This window comes from Epinephelus moara, chromosome 7 (assembly GCF_006386435.1).
Source record: "Epinephelus moara isolate mb chromosome 7, YSFRI_EMoa_1.0, whole genome shotgun sequence".
Lineage (NCBI taxonomy): Eukaryota > Metazoa > Chordata > Actinopteri > Perciformes > Serranidae > Epinephelus > Epinephelus moara.
The window spans coordinates 20,407,379-20,423,819 of NC_065512.1; the positions used below are offsets into that span (position 1 = coordinate 20,407,379).

A 16,441-nucleotide genomic window follows, 5' to 3' on the forward strand; every position below is an offset into this window, starting at 1 on the left:
CAGTATGGCAGCAATATAATGCTTGCAACTACATCAATGCGCTGTAAAGCAGCAGTTTTTAAATCGTAAGATAAGTGTAAGACTGATAAGTAATAAATATTCATTTCTTTTGTTTGTTTGTTGCCTCAATAGTATCTGTATCCTCCCCTCAGTCCCTGTCAGATATACCATTAAAATGGATCGCACAGCATTTCTGCTACTGTTCAAAACCTGGGCTGCAAAATCAAAACAAATGCAAAATAATGGCCAGTTTTGAATAACAATAGAATTTCACTTTATGTCAAGTATCCACTCCCAGGAAGCAGCATAATAACAATCTCGCAGCACTGTCAGTGACAGTGCTGTCACCGGGAGATATAAGAAAGATATATGCACTGCCGCCGCTGAGGCTTTGTCGTGATGTCCGTGTTAAATCATGTCGTTGTATTCTGCTGTGGCAGATTTATGCCAGCACATAATCAGCTGTAATCAAGGGAAACAAGGAGGGTGGCTCCGGCTGAGAGTTGAAAAAAGGGCAATGGCCCACAGAACGATGCTAAAAATGGCTTTATCATGAACACATGGAAGTGTGGCCCGGCAGCAGAGGACAGAAGCCACCGCTGCGCTGTCATATCCAACCACATTTTTAGTTTGCAAGTGATTGTGCTGTTTTCTAACCATGATTTGCTTTGGTGTAGCTTTCCCATCTGTGTGAGTAGTGCAAGATAAACAGCTGGGCAATGTCTTTCTAGTCTCATCTATTGTGAAGCCGCAGAGGGGAAACATATTTGCTTCTGTCCCCTGTTGATGGGTATTGATTGGATGAAAACAGCCCACATCTATATGCACTCTGGTAGTTACCTGCTCCAAGCAACACTGCCAGTCACCTTTGAGGTGAATGTATCCAGACAAGGACAAAACAAGACCTGACAAGGGGGGGGGGGGGCTGCTACTGAAAACATTATCACAGAGGTCATTTACTTGGTATGCTTTGGCCTAGCCAATATTATTTCTACTCTACCGATTTTTAATGTGCTAAAAGTGCTTTAGAGTCCAGATGGCAGGTCTTGGTTGAGAGGATCTGCTGTTTATGGGTAGACCTGAACCAATGAGGAGGACTTTATGACGTGTTAGACACCAGATTAAATAGCCGTGTCCAGGGACATGCACCCACAGGGCGTCAGCACCCTGATACTCGACACTGTGGCAGTCGATCTGTTGGCTACATGACCACACAGCGCTCCCGGGCTGAGACAGGAGAGTGTATTAGTTTTTAGGACTGGCTCGGTCAACAATATAACTTGATCAAGAATGTGATGAAGAGGCAGAGTTATTCTTACTGTGGCCTTCCTCCTTGTGAGAAACTATTCTGCCCGTCCTCAAAGTGGTCACTGGTCAGGGAGAGACTCACTGCATGGCCAAGGTCTTGGTATGAGCAGAACCGACTCCCTGACCTCTGTAATTGAGATGCAGGAAGAATACTGCATTCGTATCAAATGAAAAACTATTTTAACGCAGACAGGAGGAGCAGTTGCCAGGGAAAATAAGTTGATCGAGGAGTTGTCTGCCCCTTGTGGTTTAGTGGTGAGACCTGCTGCAGAGTCTATGATTAGATTGAACATGCACTAATTTAGCTCAGACTTGCAGCAGAGGGATATACTCTGTGTCAAGCTGCGACGACATCCCCAGATAGTTGCTTGAAAAAGGACTAATTGTTAATTTAACAAGATAGAGGTGTTATAACTAGAGTGAGACAGAATGCCTGATAAGCTGGGGTTTTTGTGTGTGTGTGTGTGTGTGTGTGTGTGTGAGCGAGAGAAAGGGAGATTTAGCAGCTGACAGAGCAGCCAGCTGAACACTGTAGGTCAGCTTTGGCAGCGCTGTGAGCGTGATGTGTTTTGAGACTAAAAGTTACAGAGATAGTCTGACCACATTTTTTTTTTTTTATTGAAAGGCAGATAGCACGTCCGGGCATCATCCCACAGCCAGATAAGAGCTTAGGCGGCTGACATTGTGCTGTTGCCAGGAGTGTGACTGCAGCTTCAAAGCCGGTGACACGTCAGCTTTTGATCTGAGAATAGGCAAGGGCATCTGAAAACCACTGGTCAAAGCACAGTTCGCTCACACGTCTGTGCTGAGCTGAAAGGTGGCGCACAGCTGCCACCCCGTTAACAGAAATACCCATGACTTGCCTGTTTGCGTGCGACAACAAGACCGATGATAAATATTGCAAGAAATGCTTGGAGTATCTGTAAACACAGACTTTAAGCCTGCTCACGCCATTATCTCGTTGACTCATGCTGCTGTTTTTGGAAATAATTATTCTCCGTCAACATTTCCTCATGTTTGTCCATTCAAGCTAGCCAATTACTTTTTTACAGCCGGTAAACATTGTACTGTATATCCAGTATGTTTGGGTGGATGTATTTGATGGGGGGAAAAAAGCAAAGGTGAGGATATGTTGAGATCATGGTACGTCAAGCTGTGTGAGCTGTAATATATTATGTGCTACTTTTCAGCTCTGTTTACAGCTGAATTAATCTTCTGGCTGTTTGGTAAACTTCCTGTTTCACTGCTTCTAAGGAGACAAAGCAGGTATAGACAGAGAAGGAAATTCTAGATGATTGATTTGAGTACATTTATGACTGAACTGAATCATACATTAAAGGAACAGTGTGTCAGATTTAGGGGGATTTAGTGGCATCTAGTGGTGAGGATTGCAGATTGCAACTAGCTGAAACTTGTCCTGGTTAGAATTCCATCAGTGTTTATTGCTCAGAAGAAGTTTTTATTGGGAGCTGGATTATCTGCAGAGGTCTTTCTGTCTTCAAAACAAATGGATGAGGCAAAAAAAGGTAAACTCACTGAATACTGAATTACTGAAGAAATCAGTGTTTCTCCAACTCTGTTCAGCATGTGATGGATGGGCAGGTAGCCCAGCACCTGCTCTCGTGTGGTCGTCTTTTTTCCTTACTAAATATTCGCTGAGGTCTCTTCCCCTCACAGGGTGCTTTCACACCTGCCCTGTTTGGTTTGGTTCAATCGAACTCAAGTTCGTTTGCCCCCTAAGTTGGTTTGTTTGGGCAGGTGTGAACACAGCAATCGCACTCGGGTGTGCACCAAAACAACCAGACTGAGACCTTCTTGAAGAGGTGGTCTGGGTCCGGTTACAAACAAACTCTGGTGCGGTTTGTTTGTGGTGAGAATGTGTTCCGACCTGGATCCGAACCAGCTGCAGTCACATGACACAGTGTTTGGGTTAAACATGAGCATGTTACAGTCCTGGAGGATTATTAATGTGCACCTCCTCCTGTACTGCCTTAATATGCACATTCAGCACATCCAATGCATCAAAACATTGTTTTCTAGTTGGAGCCGCGCCTCCTCCTGTACTGCCTTAATATGCACATTCAGCACATCCAATGCATCAAAATCAACCTGCGTAGTTGTCCCTCCATTGTGACATTAGAAAGTGTCACATTTATCTTGCAAGTGTACTCTTCTTCAATGTTTGCTTTACTTCCTGGATTTTTCCCACATGGAAATTCTGACCAATCAAGAGCAGCTTTCTCGTGCAAGGTATATTATCCGGTCCGCTTGTAAATGCTGCTGTGAGAACATGATCCAATTCTAGGCAATTATGCAACTTTGTAACAAAACTAGTCCCTAATTCGGACCAAAGCAAGACAACTCTAGGTCTGAAAGCACCTAAAACTAAAGCAGTATATAATAAAGCAGTTTCACATACTCTGCTCGATGCAGAAGGGCTGCTGACTACAGTGGCCGACGCGAGAACACCAGTGGCCCTATCTAAAGCCAGGAGTTTGTCCGTTTCAGGCTACTGTAGGAACATGGCAGTACAACATGGTGGACTCCGTGGACTAGAGGCCACTCCCTATGTCGATATATATATATATACGGCTCAAACATACTCATATAATATGCCATCTCTGACAATATATCCCCCTGGACACTGGACCTTTATGTGGCAGAAAAAATACAAGTAATTACCATTATGCTCTGCAGCTCATTTCCATTGTTGTACTGGAGGAGAAAAGATGGAAGAGGACAGATGCTGTACAGTCCAGAGACGACTGAGCGCACTCTGTTATATCACAGTTGAAAGAAAGACCGGGGGCCTTTTTCCCACAAAGCTTTTCAGGATAGAAGTCTGGTCTAAGATCACGAGTCAGCTAGCCATGAAAACTTCACTTTCACTTAGGACTATGGTAACAGAGAGAAAGACCAAAGAAAGAAGAGACCAGCGTCAAAGCAAGGGGGCCAGCGGAGAAACAGCATGGCGTAATATATGGTTCCTGACAGGAAGCAGGGAGACAGAGGGCAAAAGATAAAAAATATGGCTGAGGAGGAAGAGCAGGCAAAGTTACACCTTGCTACAGCTTTTCATCCTCAAGGTTTAAAATGGTGCTTAATCATGCATCCGTCCTTGTTTAAGCCAAACACAAGAACATTCAAAGGATAAGTCTGGTGAGATTTTGTATTTTTGGCGTTGTTATCAAGTCCCATGAAAAGATGTGAACCAACAATGAATTAATCCTTTCATTATCTCTGTAGAAAAAGCCTGATATAGCTCGCAGTATTCCTCTGTGCCCTGAAGCTGTGTTGTTGTCCAAAAACTTAAAATCACATCAGCTGGACGCACTGGGTGACATATTCCTTTATTACAATAAACACAGCTTCTGTATTTAATTTTGAGTCAATCTCACATCAGTGTTGTAGTACACAAAATCAGTCACAGTCTTAAGCGCGCATTTTGGAGGTCTCGTCTCAGACTTGGCTGCAGTTTAACTTGGTCTTGTCTTGGCTTCAGTCAAAGAGAACTCTGGATTTTATTTTAAGACCAGTCAAGACCACAACTGCAGGGATATCAGTATATAACCAATAACTTTACTCATTTCTATTTTGAGACTTTTATTACTGTTGATGGCTTCACATTTTTCATGATAATAAGAGGAAATGTCAAGGAATATTCTAGGGCTGGGCAATATATTGGTATATTAATATAATGAGACTTGATATTGCCGTTGATTTTGTATTGCAGTTGTAAGTGTTGAGAGTTGCAACATTTTAAGTAGTTTTTTAAGAAAGAAAAAGTAAAGAATCTTTGATTCTAGCGTCTTAAATGTGATTTTTTTTTTCTTGTTTCTTTATTCCCCTATGACAGTAAACTGAATGTCTTTGGGTTGTGGACAAACCAAGACATTTGAGGACGTCATTTTGGGCTTTTGGGAACACTGATCAACATTTTTTACCATTTTCTGACATTTTATAAACCAAACAACTAAACAATTAATTAAGAAAATAAACAACAGATGAAAATAATTGTTAGTTGCAGCCTTACTTTACCTTCCTGGTCAATATATCTACATTACTGGTAATAATTTGTTTTAAAAAAAGAATCTCATTGTGTAAATGTTTTGTGAAAGCACCAATAGTTGACGCTACAGTGTTGTTGCAACATCGATAATGAGGTATTTAGTCAAAAATATTGTGATATTTTCATATCACCCAGTCCCAGAATCTTCTGTGGATGTTTTTGTGTGAATGTGGATCGTTCCACACTTTATCGTAAGTGTGCGCTGCAGTGTTGGACTTGGTCTGACTGCTCGGTCTTGATACACTCTGGTCTTGGACATGTCTCGGACTCGTTTAGTATGTCTTGATTTTGACACTATCCCACATACACCAACCTGCACCTGTGAATACTCACCTGAGCACCAAATGTGTATTAATCCGCGGCTAAAAATAGTCCCCAACAAAAGCACTATTTACTCCTGTTTGAGTAACATTTGCTGAATACCACAGAGCCCAACCTTTTTTTTTTCTTTTTTACAATGAAACTATATATGTGTAAACTGTTTTTAAAGATATACATTTTTCAGCAGGGACCAATGGGTTTGATGCTAAATCCAACAGATGGGTTCCAGGAGTCAGAAAGTATTGAACACGAGATAAAAGCAGTGTTAATTTTGATCTTTTGTTGGGATTTATTGACTGATAAAGCTAGAATAATGCCACACTTCTCCTTTACATTATAATTTTCACTGATGTGTTCAGTATATTGTGCAAAGTGAAAGACAAATCCCTAAATCCCTCATGTGAACATGTAGCAGAACTACTATACTGTGAGTCAAAGACAACTGGGTTCTCTGTTTTATAATGAATGAAAATTATATTAAACTGTTAATACTAAAATGGTAAACCCAGGTGCCTTTGACTTAATAAATATCTATCCAGATGACTGAGAACCTTCACAGTCTTAATGTGTAGCAGAATACTGTATCGCAATTTGTTCATTAAGACATCTCCAGACATGCATTTTTACAAAATTGTATATCATGCCTTTAAGAAATATAGAATATAGATGATGCGATGCATAAAACAGAACGAGAGCAAGGCCATGTGAGGCCCTGTAGGATGAGCCTCCCTTGTAAAGACCTTGGCAAAGCGGAGATTTATTCTGTTCTTTCTTTTAATGTAAAACAGTAGAAGACAGAAACTGACACAACATTAAGGTGTGACTTCACAAAGATGTGATGGTGCTATTATAGTCATTTGCGAAAGAGATAAAAAGAGAGGAATTAGGTTATGTAAAAGAAAAAAAATAAGAAGTATGATAAGGTAAGTGGGGTTGTACTGTAGGTAAAATCAATTATTTAATTACATTTATCACTGTGAAAACCAAAACTTCTCCAATGAGCAGGTCTTTTTTCCTGCAGCACTGGAGTAAGTCCTCCTATTTAGCATTCATAAGTGGGATATTAGATTTAATAAATGGGTTTTCACACACTATAATGTAAGCAGATCTAAGTGTTTATTGATATACAGTACTGGTCAACAAATATAACTCCTGTGTAACTCCCAAGTGGAGTCTGGTGAATGAATGACAGCATACAGTTATAAATGTGACATATACTGTACATTTTAACAGTGGTTCCCAACTAGTGGGTCGTGGTCCAAAAGTAGGTCCCAGGTCCATTCCGTATGGACTGAAGTGACTCACAAACGTGTCAAGTTTGTAAAAAACACACTTATTTTTAAGTGAATTTCCAGCACAGAGCTTTTATTTTGAAGTGCCGTTTCCTGCTGTCGAGCAAGTTACTAATGGACACCTACCTGACAGAGACAGCAAACTAGCACGATGACATGGCCAAATGCAAGTATGACGCTGAAGGAATTAAACTGTGTGGACCTTGAACTAATGACTAAGGAGAAATCTGGATCCCGTGGCTGGACCAATAAGGAACCACTGCATTATACTGTATTATAAACCATTTATGAAATGTATGTGTACAGCTCATTAATACTTAATATGGGGACTTAAAGCAAAATGTTAAATATTTCAGATAGTCTAATGGACTTTTAAAAGATTTGTTTATCTTAAGATATACAAGTATTTTTGGGAACACTTCCGATAATGATCAATGTCTGTATTATAAGCACATTTAAGAGACATTGTAATACATATGTAAGGCTTTACACATGTTTATAATCATGCATGACAACTTATAAGACGGTTTATTTAATGTTATATAAGGCAGACATAATGTATTTAAAGTTAAAAGAGGAAAAAATCCTGTTTTATACACCACATTATAACTACCATCACCTCAGAGAGTTATAGACACATAGAGAACTGCTCTATCATAACAGATTATACATTCTGAGTTACTGTAAAGGAATAATGGCTCGCACACTTAAATAATAATACACTGCGGTATGACTTTGTGAGCTTTAAGTAAAGGGACAGCACTGCGTAAGGTTACTTTAATACAGTTATGAGGACGTATTTACAGTATTTGCTGGCTGCAAGTAAAGTGTAAGACATAAAAAACCCATAGTGATCATTAAAGTCATCTTTATTTTCCAATTTTGGAATACAGGCTGAGCAGAAAACATAGATTTCATGTTATTGGTTGTCGGTTGAATGACTTGAGGTAATATTCGGTTTATAATTGTTAAAAAGTGAAGTTTACAGCCTTTCCTCGCTGCTGGATAAAAGCCTAAACTGTGACTGCACTGATTTTGGGTTGAAAGAGTTATTTTTTAATTTATCTTTACCATGTGTAGCTTGGCTGAGCTCACATGCTCACTTACAATAGCACACTGCTTCACTCTCTTTTGCACACCTGACCTTGGAGGTTTCCCAGTACGACCTCAGTCTCTCTGCTATTGGCTACAGTGTTTAGTGTGATGGTGTTATTGTCAGTTTAATGAAAATGTGAATTGTATGTTTTGGAAAAATTCTGAACGTATGATACAATATATCCACCACTTATGATACTCTGTAAACCCTGTTCAAAGTTTTCATTTCACTAAAGAGGGTTCCTGGTCCGAACCCAGTGTGGGGGAGCCCTTCTGTGCAGAGTTTGCATGTTCTCCTCATGTCAGCGTGGGTTTCCTCCGGCCTAACAGGTTAAGCGGTTACGGAAAATGAATGAGTTTTATAAAGCCTATGAATGCATTATGTCTCGTGAATGGTCTTATAATGCATTAAAAACATGACATTCATAGAAAGTGTTATCTATTTTTTAATCACTTTAATCTTTATCACCTTCAGGGGTGCTGGTGGCTTAGTGGTAGAGCAGGCGTCCCATGTACAAGGCTGTTGCTGCAGCGACCCGGGTTCGACTCCAGCCTGTGGCCCTTCGCTGCATGTCACTCCCTCTCTCTCTCCCCCTTTCACACTTGTCTGTCCTATCCATTAAAGGTTAAAAATTCCCCAAAAATTATCTTAAAAAAAAACAATCTTTATCGCCTTCATACTCTCACAAGTAAAATATAATATCAAAACTACAACTGTAACGTGGAAGTTACTCTTTACAATTTGTAATGCAAAATACAGTACTTGTCATTAAAATTAAATATTGCCAATATTTTTATTTTTAAACAATTCAATTCAGTTCAATACAACTTTATTTATCCCTAAGGAAATTCTTGTTCCAAAGAAAGCTTCAAATTACAGTAACACTAAGTACAGTAGCCACAATTTAATGTTCACAACCAGAACAACCAGTTGGTTCCCTGGGTCAGGGTCACTCACTGGGCCCAGTTTTAGAAACAACAGAGCATTAAATATCTGGCAAAATATACTAGATAAGAAGTGTTTTCAAGGAGCAAAAGCAAAACCAGTGCCTAATAGAGTAACAGTAGGAGTAAGATAATTGTAAGAGTTACAAAAAATGAACTAAAATGGTGGAAAAAGCAGACTGCACCTGATAATCAACGTCATATTGAATATGATATAACAAGCCCTTCTGTGCAGAGTCTGCATGTTCTCTCCGTGATCAGTCTCGCGTGACCAGCCTCCCTTACCTCAGCCAGCGTGCTGACATCATCGGCGTCTGTGTAAGAGACTAAGGGTACTCCGGCTTCCTCCCACAGTCCAAAGACATGCAGGTTAATTGGTGACTCTAAATTGTCCATATGTGTGAATGTGAGTGTGAATGGTTGTCTGTCTCTATGTGTCAGCCCTGTGATCGTCTGGCGACCTGTCCAGGGTGTACCCTGCCTCTCATCCAGTGTCAGCTGGGATAGGCTCCAGCCCCCTTGTGACCCTTAACAGGATAACAGGAAAGAATGAATGAATTCTAAAAGGCACAAATACTGTACATACCAGAGAATAACCTTCAAGTAAATCTTGCTTATATCACGTACAAGAGTTTTCTAATGTCATACTGTCCTTCCAAGAGGAAACACTTAAAGGGAACACAAGATATTTATAATCTATGCAATACTTATGACTGTCAAAGACTTATAAGACGCACAGAATTGGTCCAAAGTTTGAAAAATGAAAGCGAGAGACAGGAAAGCTCAGGGAAGAGAAATCCTAGACTAGATCCAAACTGAAGTTACAGTATAGCAATCAGAACTTGTTTAGTGGCTGTCAAAAGTGTTGATGTAATATATTACATGTATAATAATGAAAAGTAATAATGTACATCATATGAAGCAATAGTGCAGCTAATGTAGGTGAATATTTGTGTCAGTGTTCTTTGTTTGTTCCAGTAAACCTAATGCATTTCCCCCATTTTCTGTCAAACAAGAAATATGAGAGTTTATATCAAAGCATGACAGGAAACCAAATCCCTCAGTTTTTCAGAAAATTCAAAATTACCAAATTTGGAGACTCATGTTTTTTCACTTGACAGCGATAAGCACATTTATGTGCTAAGCAGGAGTGTGTGTGTGGAAATATGGGTATGTGTCATATTTAAAACATCACTCTATCAGTATAAGAGCAAATTCAGTGGAAAACATCTGCGCAGGTTATGCATAAAGAAGTCTTTCCCCAGCACTTCTAATACCTTAAGATGCATACTGTACGTTGGCAGTGTTTTAATATTTTACTAATGAAGTTCACAAGCTCATGAGGTCCTTTGAAGGGGAAAATTATAATACATATGATCATGGCTCGCACATCCAGTGCGTAAGTGTTTCTATCAACTGCCTTGTCAGCCCTTATTAGAGAACCATAGGTATCACACACTAATAACACCTTTAATGTCACCATGAATTGAGATAGCTATCACACTTGATGATAATAGTCATCTGTTCCGTTGTCACTGAAAACAAATACACTGTAATATCCTGACGTGAGGGGAACAGGGGGGCTGTTTTGCCTGTGATCTTCATTGTGATTTTTAATGAGAATATCAACCCTGTCAGTAATAGGCAGGCTGATTATAATGAGGACGGCTGCTCCACACACACTTGCTCTCTCCTTCCCCACATACCATCACCGTACCAGGTTGATAATGTGGACACTGTTTCCCTGTTAATACTGTAGATTTGTGTGGAGGCAAGCCTTTCATTAGCCTTCCTAATTGCGTCTGTTGCCATGGCAAGTGAAGTCTTCACATTAGACAACATGCAGATTCATGTAAATGTGACGTTTGACGTGAAAGAAACATCATTAGTAAACATAATTGGGTTCAATTTGAAATGTATTTTCTCACTTTGGTTCCCTCTGTGTTTCCCCTTTTTGGTTGCTTTCATGTGTCGCCCATTCCTCAAAGACATAGTGCCATCTAGTGAGCACTGCAGCTGGTTGCATGCCAGGGCTGCTTGTTGCAGTCGTATTATTTATTCATGGGCAATGCGCAATGAAGTGAGAGGCAGACTTTTCCCAGAGGCATATTTATTATTGTGAGAAAGGGCTCAGCTTTCTCTCTTCTTTTTAAACTCTTCTCCTTTAAGCACTGGACTTTTGAGGTTTTTTCAAGTACTTTTATTTAGATCTCAGTGGATTTCTTTCAGTTATCCGTCTCAATTGGGAGTTTTATACAACTGCTAAGACTATGTGTTGTGGTTCGTTGCAATAGGAGACCTTAAGTGTTCAGTCACTCTGAGTACAGCTTTATGTAGGATATTATAGGATATTGTGAAATGTGATAATTAAGCCACTGTTTGCCATCTCAGCCCATTAATCAAGGGAACTGTTCATCTATTTTTAGCCACATTAAACATGGCAGTGCTGCGTTTAGTGGAGGTGCTAATTAAATATTTGCATTACCTAAAGGTGAGTTTGTCATTCCCAGTTTAATTCACACTTTTCACAGGTCCTGGTTTTGCCAGCAGATCCCGAGAAATACTGCGAATCTCTCACTTGTTAAACTAAACTTAATGTGCGAGGTTTAGTCAAACATTGCCAGTCAATCTCTTGCATTGAGTGCAGCCTTGACCCTCTGGGCAGTATCAGAGCTGCTGAAGTGCTTTGGCATCAGTGTGACAGGATTAACACATCAAAAGCAGAGTCGGGGCCTACAGCAGCGTCACACAGTCAGTACAGCACCTTTCATGTTCTGCTCAGGTTCACTACAATTTCACGTAAGCCAACAGCAAGTCAGACGGAAAAAGATAATGGGGCCAACCTGCTGCTATCAGGCTTTCCCTCAGCTTCACTGAAATATGTCAAATTCTGTGTTTGATGAAAGATTGGAGTTCAACAGGCTCAAGTCAGGAAACGATATCTGACTGTGTCACATGGCCGGGATGCAAAGGAGCATTTAAGTCTGACATTCAAGCTGAAATTATTGCTGCGAGCCTGCATGGTCTTACTTTTCATGATGCAAACATTCGATAGTTGATGCGGAGGGAAAATTAAACCCAAATCATTTTTTTGGGGAGTCAGAGACAGTTAAGATGTCTCAGGGTTAAATCCCAAGATTTATAATCCCTTTGATAAGATGTGGTAATAAGTGACAGTGGGGCAGTTTTATAATGAGTTCACAAATGAGATGACTTTTAAAAAGACTAAAGCTCAGTTGGTTAAGTCGACACAAATGCGAGATTCATACCTAACGTTTGTCATCTATCAGAAACTTCAAGGTTATCTTTCAGTGCGTGTATTTTCTCTCAGATGCGTTTGCAAGGATATATGGTAATTAGGAATATTGTTGTAATGCTTTGAGGGCTACAGCGTAAATAAAGGAGTGAGGGTGTGTGGGAGGGTTGTCAGCAACTTGTTAAAGAAAAGGCATCAGTCACACTCTGTGCTATCTTTTTTACTTATGTTCATGCTTGGGATAAATAATGTCTTATTAAACAGATTGTGTACAAATGTGTGTGTTTCTTTTTTATATTTCCAGCTGCTGCAACTACACTGGAACACAGACTTTGTTTCCCCGTATTGTAACGACCCCTGTCTTTGCTTAGGTGGTCGACATAAAAGAAAAACTGAAGCTGTCAAAGAAATTTTGGTCCAACCTGCCCGAGGCGATGTGTGTGGAGGACAGAGTGACCGCTGGAAATGCCAGCGATGAGGAGTGCTGGAATGGACACACCAAGGGCAGGTAAGTGCACCAGGGCCCGGGGGCGAATACAGACTAATACAAAAGGTTGCTGAGAAGTCCAAAGTCTGTTCAGCTTTGTTAATCAGTCTAATCCTGGAATTAAGAGCCAGATTATTTACTTTCACAGATTTAAACTAAGCTGCACAAGAGCGTGGCATACTTGGCCTGTTATTCATCAACTAAACAAATAGGAAGCTGATCATTCTGCGTTGGATTCTCTCTTTAGTGTATGTTATAATTTGCTTCTTAAAAGGCTTTTTGCATTTTTGTCAGTGTTATTTTATGAAACTGTGTTTTTATTCTTATTTAAAATGTGCAACCAGCATGGTGCACCCCGGTTCTGATTTCACTTTCAAGGAAAATATTTGCGTAAGCGCTCCAAATGCCCGCAGCCATGGCTGAGGTCACAGTGAATTGATTTCTGCTCCTTTCATTCATGACATCAACGGTACGATCAAAAGACGTTCACTCAGCATTCACATTTTAAATTCTTTGAATAAAGCTTAAAGCTGATCATTTAACCCTGCGTATTGATATTGGATCTGGAAGCTGCTGCTATTTTCTGTGAACAAAAAACTATCACCAGTGGAAATGTTTCCAAGATTTCAGAGGTGTATATCACCCACAGTGACCTGGGCTTATGGGAAACAAATGCTGTTGTGTGGAATGCCCTCACATGATGGCCTGCTGCTTATTTATCAGACAGGAATGCGGGCAGCTGACATGTTTTCCCCAGAGAAATGTCTCCCAAGTGTGTCAGAACGTTACCCCACATGATTGGGTCAAGTTTTGCAAACATTACAACCTCAAAGAGCTATTCTCAAGTGCTGTATGAGGATTAGACGCATAGTTTAAGACAACAAAACATCTTGTCCTCAGTCTACCCTCAGCTTTTCTCTGATCATTCTTAAAGACTTCAGATTATGAGAATTCAGAGAGCTCAGAGTCTTTAATAAGTTTGTCTGGAGTGTTCAGTGGATTCTTTCTCCTTTTTAAAAACGTAATATACACAGGGTGTCTACAGGTCCTTAAAAAGTCTTGAAATGTTTTAAATTCAGATTCAATGGTTCTTAAACATTTTCGGGCACATTACCACAAAAAATTCTCCAGCCTGACAGATCCAGTGAGCGTTTGCAATCATTGGACAAACTAAATAATTGCAATAATGAATAGTATTTAGGACAGCGATATGGTTTTGTTTTCTTTTTACATTAAACAAATTAAACTTAAACTCACCTAAATGTTGTCATTTTTCCTTACTGTTCATTTTGGACTGACATCAGCGTGTTGACTTGGAAACACATGTGTGTCACACACATATACACACACACACACACACATATATATAGGCTATATAATGTGTGTTTCCATTGCAGATTTGGTCTTAAATTCCATATAAGGTGGTATTAAAAAGGTCTTAAAAAGTCTTAAATTTAACTTGGTTATATCTCTATATATATTCCATATGTTTCAAACCATTTTTAAACCCAGAGAAATCTGTCATTTTAATCAAGAACATGGTTTGTTTGATTTGGCGTCATATCCCCTTTGCATATGGATGCATCAGGGTTGTAACTGCCTACAAAAAGCTCTAAAAATACTGGGATTTTAGGCTAAATGTTAAATTACCAAAGAAACAAGTTGACCCAACATTAGCGCAACCTGGCTCCAGCCCCTCCCGTTCCAAACAGGGCTAGAGAAACACTCATTTTTAACAAGAAACTGCTTTATTCAGTGTTTTTACCGGTTTAAATCACAGGATTTGTTTGTTTTGTAAAGGAGGAGACCTCTGTGATAATTCAGCTCCTGGCAAAAAGCTCCTGAACACTTGGATCTTAAGTTGTCAGAGAAAAAAGATGAGCATACATTAGCAGGTAGAGGGCTCGCACCGCCTCCACAACAAGCTGAACAGCATCGGAGAAACATAAATATGCTTTCTCCAGTGTTTTTACTGATTTAAATCACCAGGTCCGTGTGTTTGCTGCAAATTCGGCTCTGGAACAATAAACCTGAAGGAGTCCTAACAACGAGAAACTGACTGCAATAACAGCATTGCTACGTCTTTTATTTTTGCTTAGATTAAGAGACCCTAATGGCAGAAAATAACATTTTGTATGTTTAACAAGTTTCTTGTCAAAGATAAGACATCAAGTGTATTGTATTTGTTGTATCTCTAACCTAAAGGTACTTCCCTGAAGTCCAAAAGGATGGACTGACCAACCAGGTGAATAACCCAGAGGTGGTCGTGGACATCACTCGCCCAGACACCTTCATCCGCCAGCAGATCATGGCTCTGAGAGTGATGACCAACAAACTGAAAAATGCTTACAACGGCAATGATATCTACTTTCAAGACTCAAGTAAGCAATTTGCCTTTTCTCCATGCACAAACTGACAAGCTGCTTGTTTTTGTCTTAAGGCAGGAAATGTATTTTTAGTCTTTGCCCGCTCCACCCAGGTTGGTTAAGTCTGTGCTCCAACTTGTCGCTCATCTTGATAAGCTGTCTACTTTGAAATACTACCCAATCTTGAGGCGGAGGTAATCAGCATCAGTAAAGCCACAAGAGGCACTGAAGGAGCAAATAACTAACGCAGGCGGTGAAACTCTGATGAAGACAGTTATGGAAAGATTTGGAGGCAGCGTATTGGATGTGCAGAATTCTCCTTCATTTAAATTCACTGCAAAAAAAGCCCATCCATCACAGGGAAAAGATTTGTTTCAACAGTCATACTGGGATTTGCAGAGAGCACTGAGTCACAAACAAATACAGACTGATATTGTATATGTCATTTTATAGTTGAAACTCCATTCATTGATTTTTTTTTTTAGCTACTTGGGGGCATCAGAAACAAGCTGTGAACAAAACACTGACATACTGTATTATTACCTTTGGAGTTGATATGGTGAGCTTGTTAGCAGAACAGCATTAGCAACAATTTGGAATTTGTGCTGAGTTGATGAAGTCCAATACTCTCCTTTTAGCTCTGTGTTGGGTCTCCACCACCTCTTGAGACAAATATCTGTCTGAATGCTCCAATATGTTCACCAGCTTGTTGCTAACTTTTTCTGCCTGCTGCTTGACGCTGGGTAGATAGTGCACCGCTTGTTCATCGGGGTTGCGTCCATAAATGACGCTAATGATGAGAATGATCATAAATGATGAGATTAATTAACCTTGAAATCCAGATGCCCCGTCCCTAGCAAATTCTAATTTGCACTGCACGGGGATCTGGCCCTGACGAGCAGAGCCCGCTGAATTGCCTATCGGACCAATCAGATCAGTCAGGCGGGCGTAACATGATGAGGACAGCGCTGCGCCGTAGGAGTTGAAAAGTAAACAGCCAAGATGGCAGCTGCCGAAGGACCGCGTCCATTCAGTTTAGCTTTGGAAGAAACGCTAAGCCAACGACACTTATCTTTTTCCTTGAGACAGGAACAGAAGACTGCCCTAGAAGCCTTTGTTTCTAGGAAGGATGTTTTTGCTGTTTTGCCGACGGGATACGGCAAAAGCATAATATATCAGTTAGCCCCACTGGTAGGCAAACAAATGGGGCTTAGTGCAATGAATACGTCATCTTGTTTTTTGCTCTGATTGGCCATCGTGCTACCTAATTGCGTGCAGCGCCATTTGAAATGTCTCAGTTAG

The 16,441-nt window shown here is 40.2% G+C and overlaps 1 protein-coding gene across 1 annotated transcript in view; it reads left to right on the forward strand.

Moving 5' to 3' along the window:
* LOC126392977 (glypican-6-like) overlaps nucleotides 1-16,441 on the forward strand; it is a 146,479-nt gene that overhangs the window by 126,429 nt on the left and 3,609 nt on the right. Inside the window, exons 7-8 of the mRNA XM_050048783.1 lie at nucleotides 12,658-12,794; nucleotides 14,979-15,154. Of these exons, the coding sequence (XP_049904740.1) occupies nucleotides 12,658-12,794; nucleotides 14,979-15,154 (313 nt within the window). The remainder of the gene's footprint in view (nucleotides 1-12,657; nucleotides 12,795-14,978; nucleotides 15,155-16,441) is intronic.